The 9262-nt window shown below is 38.2% G+C and overlaps 1 protein-coding gene across 4 annotated transcripts; it reads left to right on the top strand.

Moving 5' to 3' along the window:
* The first annotated feature begins 722 nt into the window (after nt 1-722).
* slc35b3 (solute carrier family 35 member B3) lies at nt 723-7275 on the top strand. Of its 4 annotated transcripts, none has more exons than XM_056739028.1 (10): nt 723-826; nt 2503-2730; nt 2864-2985; nt 3152-3306; nt 4259-4366; nt 4584-4681; nt 4771-4863; nt 5689-5800; nt 5890-5959; nt 6286-7275. In XM_056739028.1, exons 1-10 carry the CDS (start codon nt 800-802, stop codon nt 6434-6436), a joined length of 1164 nt encoding a protein of 387 aa, XP_056595006.1. In that variant the 5' UTR covers nt 723-799; the 3' UTR covers nt 6437-7275. The 4 variants fall into 4 exon arrangements, with proteins under 4 accessions (XP_056595006.1, XP_056595009.1, XP_056595008.1 ...); XM_056739030.1 differs by lacking the exon at nt 723-826 and adding an exon at nt 1552-2031 and having other exon boundaries at nt 2550-2730; XM_056739029.1 differs by lacking the exon at nt 723-826 and adding an exon at nt 1552-2031.
* The last annotated feature ends 1987 nt before the right edge of the window (nt 7276-9262 follow it).

Raw genomic sequence — 9262 nt, 5'->3', positions numbered from 1 at the left:
AGAGCCGCATGTATGGAAGGTTCTGTGCATTGCTGAATACTATTAGCAGGCAGTAAATATGGCAAGGACGCCTCCGCGGGACTATGATTCGGGGAGCGGGTGCCAGAGAAAGGGCAGTAAATTTGGAGATTAATTAACCCGTTGAATTCTGGACACTTTCAGGTCTCCATCTTGCTGACCTGTGGACGTAAATGGGACGGGCCTGTCCTCTGCTGAGAGCGGAGAGCGAGGGCTTTCATTCCAAAGAATGAGTTATTAAGAGAATTTTTTGAATAGATGGAAAAATTGTAGCCTGGCTATTTAGTGTCATAAAGTGCAGCCAAGCCAGCGGAGGGGCTCCTCGGGACAGGAAGCAATACCATTCCAATCAAATCTCAGACGGATGAGAGATGGGCCTGTCCACTCTGAATTTTTATATTGTGGAAGGGGCTGCAAGGATATAACGCCATCCATGAGTGAATTAACCTCTCGCGATGGATGGAACGGCCTCTGTCATCTAAGGAAGAAACGGAGGAAATGAATGGATGGAAGAGAGGCTGCCGGGAAACATGCAAGGAGGAGGAACCCTCGCTCGCCAGAGCTGGACCGTCCAGACTGTGTCTCATGTCGATATCTGAATGCCTGCGAGCAATCCCATTTTTGCATCCCATCAAATACATTAAAAAGTTCAAATACATGCAAAACAACTATGCAAATGTAGCAAAGACACTGTCCAGTCAGACCAGATAAACAGGTTGTATAACTCAGCTTACAGTTGAACTTTGGAAGATTACATTGTGTACCTATATTAATATTTCCAATGAAACCAACACAAGAAATAAAGCAGGTACGAACAGATTTTTATTCATCTCCGATCTGATGCCAGTAACCATACGTTGTTTTAAATGGGACATCTAGATTCAGATAATCATAAGACAAACATTAGCCAATGACAGATTTCTTCGTCTGTGGATGTGCTTTAGGAAAAAAATGTAAATTTTTCTAGGAATTCCAATTTGAATACTGCTGCTGCTAAGCACTAAAAGTACATACTGTATCTTGCTGGGAATAGAGTGTGAGTAGTAAAACAGAACAGTGATATGGCATCACACTGCAACTTCATAAAATCATGCCTTGAAACCACAAACTCGTATGTCTATGTGCTGTAAATAAAAGAATAACATTAAAACATTTCTAAAAATGTACATAGCCCAAATAATACATTTTTCTCTGTGCTGGTGTTAAAAATTACACACACATATCTTATAACCCAAATGATAATATGGCGCTCACATGTATTAATATAACTGGTAAAACTCTGTAATTGCAACATTGACTTACCAAGTCATGTTTTAACTCTCATTTTTAGGTATATTTGTGTTTTTAATGCATTTTCTTAATAACGACTGATAGGAAGCAATCATTTTTTCAGAATAACATACGTTTGTCGGAATATTAACGATTACTTTTACGTATCTTTAGCTGTAACTTTATTAAAATGATTTCTTCTCCGGAAAACAAACGTGTTTACATGGACACGTGCTTGTTTTCAGTGACGCGTGTGAGGTCAGAGTTCACCGGAAGCTGTTGGCTGCTGCCGGGAGGGCAAGCAAGACTAAACATTGAGTATAAACGTATAGTTTACACACACGACGCATATCTTAATGAAAAGAGAGATTGTTTTGGTTCCTGTCTGACGGACATGGTGAAGTGATGTCTTCGTTACCTTGAAACAAGCGCTTAAAGCTCGATTTTAAACCCGGAAGTGGAGCCGTACAGCTGGTGTTAGCCTAGCCGATAACACTCTTCGTGATATTAAAAGACACATTAAATGAGCGACTGAATGTTAAATCTCTGATATTAGACTCGTTTAGATGATTGAAGTCGCGGATTTACCATGACAGAAATGTCAGTACTGGAACGCGTCGTTTAGAGGGCTGTGAGTTTGATATGATGTGAGATCAATGTGATGTACAGACACCTGACGAATCTGATGCCTTTCATCTGATCAATTGAACGAACCAGTCACTCTATCCTCACTGCTTTATTCAGGTAGGATCGAATTCTCGTGAATTTGGCTGCATGTGTCGCTGATGTTGTTAATGCATAAAGCAACATGGTTTTATTTGAACCCCATCGGAATACCAAGGTTTTGTTATTAAAACTACACCTTATATATGTCAATAAAATATAGACGTCATTCAGTAATACGGTATTACTCTTACTGTCAATATATTTGACCATCCCTGAACTTAAACCATAATAAATGTATGTAGTGAGCAGTATTCTCTTGGATTATATTCTTATATCAAGTAAAATAAAGTGCAGCTGAGATTAACAAAGGTAAAATATCAAAATGATTATAGACACTGTATTTATTTAAAGTATGACTGTCATAACAGGGCCATCAAAAAATCTACAAAAAGGAATACTTCGGATAGCATTCTGTTTGAGGGTGTTGAAGAGATGCTGCGTTTTTGTAATATATTTGTGAACACCTGATGGATGATTTTCATTTGTCAGGAGTCTGCAGACATCATGAGTGGTAAATATGGGCTGGTGAATTACAGCTCAAGGAAGCACATCTCCATCACTGTGCCTTCATCCACGGAGGTGATGTCTCCTCATATCAAATCAGTAGAGGAACTCCGAGTCCTGGGCATCAACCTGAGCAACTTTAACCCACCTACACAGTTCTTCATCTGTGTCGCTGGCATCTTCTTCTTTTACCTTGTCTATGGCTACCTTCAGGTACAGATTCATCTGTTGCACTTTATTGACCAAATCAGTGTATTTGTGATGTTTGTGTTTGTTACCAAACAGGTTTATAAAAGGTTCATGATGGTATAATAGTTTTGTAAAATTATGTCTGTTGTGCTTTCAGGAGCTCATATTCTCCGTGGAAGGTTTTAAACCTTTTGGTTGGTATCTGACTCTAGTCCAGTTTGGTTTTTATTCTTTGTTCGGTCTGGTGGAGTTACAGCTTACTCAGGATAAAAGAAGAAGGTGGGTAATGCATCCACAAGCCGAGTTAGTTTCTCAAAGGAAACTGTTGTCATGTTATTTTCCAGTTTAAAGATTAATAGTTAGTGATAGTATGTAGTTCACCTCGACCGTCAAGATACAAATGTCTTATTCATACCGATGTTTTGATATCATTCTTGTTTTTCAGGATACCATGCAAAACGTACATGATCATCGCATTTTTAACTGTTGGGACAATGGGCCTTTCCAACACTTCCCTGGGTTACTTGAACTATCCTACACAAGTCATCTTTAAGTGCTGCAAACTCATTCCTGTCATGATCGGGGGAGTTTTTATACAAGGTAAATCAATCACATATGTTTGACATTGATGTTTACAATCTTCACACACCCTTTTGTCATACTCCAGCAATTCAATATGTTTATAATATATGAAGACACATGGGCCCTTTAGCAGGGGGAAGATTTTAAGGCTTTAATGACTCAAATTTTAGTCTGTTCATACCACAAATATTTCTGGAGCAAGACTTCAGCAGTTAATATAAAACAAACAATTTAATAGAACTATTATTGTGTTTTTTGGTGAAGATTTCATTGGTGTCGCTATAAAATGTATGTAAAGATCATTTAGAATTTAATAATAGCACAAACATATTAGAAAAGTTAAAGCATACTGTTCATTTAAGGGTAAACTATTAATTTCACACTGTTAGGTCAGTTCTGCAACAGGTTTCTGTAAGCAGATGTTTTAAAGGCAGTTTTTTTTACTGGCCACTTTTGTTGTGGAGGTCTTCACTTGTTTTATGCAAGATCTGGAATATTTTTGATATCCTGAACAAGAGAGAATTAGAGCAGTTCATCGTCTCCCCTTTTGTGAGAATATATCGCTTTATTCTCCGGCGACGTGGACCTTGTGTCCCCTGAGGCTGCGTTAGATCACCAGGATGTTGGTTGAGGATGCGCGTGAGATGCCAACCCATCAAAGCTGGTCCGAATCAAAGCACAGCATCACAACCTGCTGCATCACCTTCATCCCCACGGCAACTACCTGTTTGGAATCCTTCTTTTTTGTTCTCTTTGTCTCTTTCTTTGCATTTTCTTGTGCAACCTAAAGCTCTCTTTTCTCATCCATTTGCTTCTGGTTGATTTGAAGAACTGCAGCCAGTCTCAAACCTGCTGCCAGAACTCAAAAGACAGAAGAGAATGCCTTCAGCCTGTTCCTCTGTATGTGATGTGTTTGAGTTCAACTGTATCAGTCTCTGGTTTGAAAATGCTTGTTGATGTTATGTTTTAGGGAAGCGCTACAATCTTGCAGATGTTTCCGCTGCTCTCTGCATGAGTCTGGGTCTGATCTGGTTCACACTGGCAGACAGTAAAGTTGCACCAAACTTCAATGTAACAGGTACAGCAAAATTCTGCTGCAGTCAAATGATTATGAGAAAGTTTGCTAAATCATGTAAGTGTTTCAGGCTTACATTAATTACAATGCATAGCTGTTTGGATTTTTTTTTCATCTCAGTAAAAATTGTGTGAATAGAAAAACAATCGCTGTAAAAACATAGTTTTAAATGCAGTGAAAACTATAGTTATTTGTTTGCTTGTGATGTTGGGTTCTTTAGGAGTAATTCTCATATTTATGGCCCTCTGTGCGGATGCGGCTATTGGAAACGTGCAGGAAAAAGCCATGAAAATTCATAATGGAAGCAATTCGGAGATGGTAGAAACTATTTAAAAGTCTTGCATTATGTGCATTGTCTTGTGTTCTAAAGGACTGTAATTGTATTATTCATAATTGTTATTTTGCAGGTTTTATATTCTTATTCCATTGGTTTTGTGTATATTCTACTGGGTCTGCTGTGTGTTGGGGGCCTTGGGCCTGCAGTTTCCTTCTGCTCTCAGGTGGGTATTAAGACTTCAGTTCACCTCTATCGTCATTGGCTAGCCATTTTGTTATTCCTTAGGACAGGTGATTTGTAGGACATCAGTATTTGCAGAATACAGAATAGACCTTAATGTAAATGTGGAAGCTTATGGTTAGGACTGTGATGCCAGATTTCTGGGAGAATGTGATGTAGCCTGTGAGTTCTGAAAGTTATATTATATCCTTATTGCTTGTACACTTTTTTTTCTACCTCATCTTTTCCTTCCCTTCGCCTCTCTATTAATGTGCTTGGACACAGAGCTCTGTGAACAGCCAGCCTCTTTTGCAATGACCTTTTGTGTCTTGCCCTCCTTGTGCAAGGTGTAAATGGTCGTCTTTTGGACAACTGTCAAGTCAGCAGTCTTCCCCATGGTTGTGTAGCCTACAGAACTAGACTGAGAGACCATTTAAAGGCCTTTGCAGGTGTTTTGAGTTAATTAGCTGATTAGAGAGTGGCACCAGTTGTCTCCAATATTGAACCTTTTCACAATTTTCTAATTTTCTGAGATACTGAATTTGAGGTTTTCATTAGTGGTCAGTAATAATTATCTAAATTAAAAGAAATAAACACTTGAAATTGATCAGTCTGTGTGGAATGAATGTATACATTATACAATTTTCACTTTTTGAATGGAATTTGTGAAATTAATCAACTTTTTGATGATATTCTAATTATATGACCAGCACCTGTATATTGCCGCAGCAGCATATGACTTAAAAAACAATAAAATGTAGATGTGAAAGTTAATATGACATTCCCAGTGATGTTTTACATTCTAAAAGTTTATTTTGATCATTATCAGCATCCAGTGACCACTTATGGCTACGCATTCTTCTTTTCTCTGACGGGATTTTTTGGCATCTCATTTGTACTAGCCCTAATAAAGCTGTTTGGAGCACTTGTTGCCGTCACAGGTGAGAATCGCTCTCATGTGGCCATATTGGTGATACTATGTGTTTTAAAACATCAGAAAGTAAGTTATATATTTTTTTTTGTTTTTCAGTGACTACGGGAAGGAAAGCCATGACCATTGTACTGTCATTTCTGTTCTTTTCAAAACCTTTCACTTTTCAGTAAGTGGGCCACAATTGTTTTAGACATTTAAAAAAGCTCATCATCTGAGGTTAACTTAAATGAAACATTGTCCAGTACAATTAATGTAGGCTGGGATGTATGATCAGATTCTGAAGGGTTAATAGATATCCGTTGGTTTACATTATTTTCCACACTTTTGTGGCCTTGGCTACATTAGCAGACGTTTTTTATCAATGTGCACTAAAGAATTGTGCAGAATATGAAATATATTGACAAAGTTAGTTGACCGAGTCAGTTTTATGTCCGTTATAGTTTTAGCTTATAAGAGATTAGTTGAGAATGATGTGCTTTAACTCTTTTACAGGTATGTATGGGCTGGTCTACTTGTGGTTTTTGGCATCTTCTTAAATGTCTACAGTAAAAACAAAGACAAAATGAAGCTTCCTTCATTAGCAGAGTTCAGGAAACGAGTGCTTGGCGGGCGGAAAGTTCGTCTGCTGTCTCAAAATGTTTAGCAGGAGGAACATCAAAAGCTGTACGATAAGCTTTTTCTGCATCCAAGATCAAGTGACATGTGGGTGCGGTTAGTAACCCGGGAATGGGAAGACGTCCGCACACATGGAACATGGGGACCTGTTTGAATCAATGGACCTGTATTGGTGGAAACTGAAGATGAACATTTATTTTTAACTAATACAGTCTGAATGAATGAATGAGCCTTATTGAGCCAGTAATGTTTTCAATCAAATCTTTTCACCTGCCATCAAGTGATGGCAACAGTACACATGACAGGACTGTTATTTTTTTTCAATTGCATTGCGAATGTACATGGAAAAGAAATAGTAGATTCTGTTTAAAGGGCTGACATTCGAAAGTGGATAAACTTATCTGCTGCCATTTTGCTAACTGTTTGTTTGGTGAAAGGGTGACTGTTTTTATATTAAAAACAAACTGGGAGGTTGATTCAGACAGTATGAAGTGTTTTCATGAATAATGGTGCCTCTTATCCACTGGCTCCAGCATGGAGAGTTGAAAGACTGCCAAGCACTTCCTCAGATGTGTCGCCCTGTGATCGCCCAGGGCTTGTTTGATTAGTAATCCTGGAATAAGATAGCACTAGAAAGAAAACAAACATTGTGCACAGGGCTTGGCTTTAGACCTAATTTGGATGAGCAGAGTGTCACGTTTGTGTGTGTGTGTGTGTGTGCTCTCGTGTGTACGGGCCAAGTGTGGGACATTTTGGAAGCCTCAGGGAAATGATTATTGTGCATTTGTTGCCACCCTCTCCCTTTCGATAGACTGCCAGCTAGAAAACACAGCTTTACCACAGATAACAATAAATGACTTGCTGCTGTTTGACTGTTTCATATGGTTTGAACCAAATTATGACCTTAAAAACTGACAATACACAAGATATCAGAATGCTGGAAGTCACAAGGATGGAAGTTACATTTTTTTTGTGAGTGTGAAGCTAACTTTATGCTGATGTGGGTTTCGATATAAAAAGGTCCTCGTATCCCAGCTGAATATGGAAAAAATAAAGCATCATGTGTCCTATGTTGTGACATAGAAAAAAAAATTCAAAACAAACTGTTAATATAACATTGTTTTATATCATTCATGTTTATATTTATTATATAAAATGGCATAGAAGATTTATCTTCTGTTAGTTTTTCTACATCACGCTATAGGACAAATTTGCATAATAGTCCATCAGCTACCCATATACAGCTATAAGTAGGCCAAATACTGATGTGTCCAGTTGTGTTCCTGGCCTGCTGAGGTTAGCTGTGGCCCAGTTTAGAGGCTGTATGCAAGGACCAAATCTGTCATAGCGGCGCAACTAAAGGTTTGTAACACTATGAATGCACCCTTAAAATGAAGGATAGAATGAATGGATGCGTCACAGAGATCCATTGTGAGCTGGTGATGACTTGATATTTTAAATAAACATTTAAATATTAAGTTAAAACATGCTCTGTCCTAATATACATTTTTGCATTGATATTGCTGTGTAATGAATGTTGCGCTTTATTTTTGCACATGTTTGAGCTTGTTTACACTACATCAATGCAAAGTGTTCTGTATCTGTCTTTGTGTTAAAAACATCTGCCCGATGGCTGCTGTTGAAAGGTGACAGGAGCTGTGGTGGGCAGGATGGCTCATAACACAAATTTGAGGCAGGTGTTATGTAGTAGGGTTAGAACAAAATGTTGTGGTGCTCCATAATCAACCCTGGCTCAGTGGTAAGAGCGTGGCGTTAGCAATACCAAAGTCAAGGGTTCAATCCCAGGGATTGCATAAACTTAGAAACAAATGTATAGTATAATGCAATGTAAGTCGCTTTGGATAAAAAGTGCCTGCCAGATGCATAAATGTGAACTGTAAATTTAAGACCATACAACTGTCTTAAGCAATTGTTTGTTGGTTCAATGGGAAGTAGCAGCACAGAAATTACAAACTAAACTCTGAAGGACAGCGACCCTACAGAACCGGATTTGATCTATTTATAGTGAAAATAATTGTCTCTGTTAGACGAACAATATGGAGAACGCTGCATGGCTTAAATCTGTAGTGATTCATTTATGTTTCCATCAATGGTGAAAACTTTTGTTATAGTAGGCTACTTATGTGATTAGATATGATTTTGGTATACATAACCTCTATGCTTAAAATGACTATTACTTAGTAACTTGAAGGCTGTCAGTTAAAAGTGGGCGGTTACTGTCTTTATAGGGTAACACACCAAATAAGATGAAAAACACGCATAATATGAAAAAAATGAATGTTTGTATGTTTTTGCATAAAAAACTTTAGTAACAGTATATTTACACCTCTGGGGACATAATAACAAAAACATTTCTTTAGAAATGTCATTATTACCCTATTCAAGAAAGTCCAGATATTGCAGATATGTCAGCTGAGTACAGCGACTTTCCTTAAAGGGTAAGAGAAATGTTTGTTAATGCTGCTCTAATTAGCATACAGTACAATGAATTGTTTTGAATTTTGACATTTCCCAAGTCTAGTATGGAAGACTTAGGACATCCGCCCAGAGGCATTGCCCACTGAGTGAACTGTGGTTATACTTGGCTAATTTTTCTGATGACGGCCATTTGGCAGCGGAGATGAACATCTGTGACAACATTTTTTCTGGTTTACTCTGAGAAGCTGAACTGGCAGCTGGACATCAGCAGAGTCATAACGCTGAAGATCACGGCATCTCATCAAAATGCTTTCTGTATCTCTGTATGAGCTCTGAGCAGCTCTTTCAATGTGTCAATGATGACTGACACACTGACCAACAGGACACTAAATTCAGGGTAATCAGTAATTTGTAA

The sequence above is a fragment of the Triplophysa dalaica genome, chromosome 23 (genome assembly GCF_015846415.1).
Source record: "Triplophysa dalaica isolate WHDGS20190420 chromosome 23, ASM1584641v1, whole genome shotgun sequence".
Classification (NCBI taxonomy): Eukaryota; Metazoa; Chordata; class Actinopteri; order Cypriniformes; family Nemacheilidae; genus Triplophysa; species Triplophysa dalaica.
This window is presented reverse-complemented; position numbering and strand designations above follow the sequence as displayed.

Coding starts and splice junctions, on each gene's coding strand:
- slc35b3 (XM_056739028.1), top strand. CDS start 800: ATGAAACCAACACAAGAAATAAAGCAG. Junction 2,731..2,863: donor TTGTCTATGGCTACCTTCAG/GTACAGATTCAT, acceptor TTGTGCTTTCAG/GAGCTCATATTCTCCGTGGA. Junction 5,801..5,889: donor AGCACTTGTTGCCGTCACAG/GTGAGAATCGCT, acceptor TTTGTTTTTCAG/TGACTACGGGAAGGAAAGCC.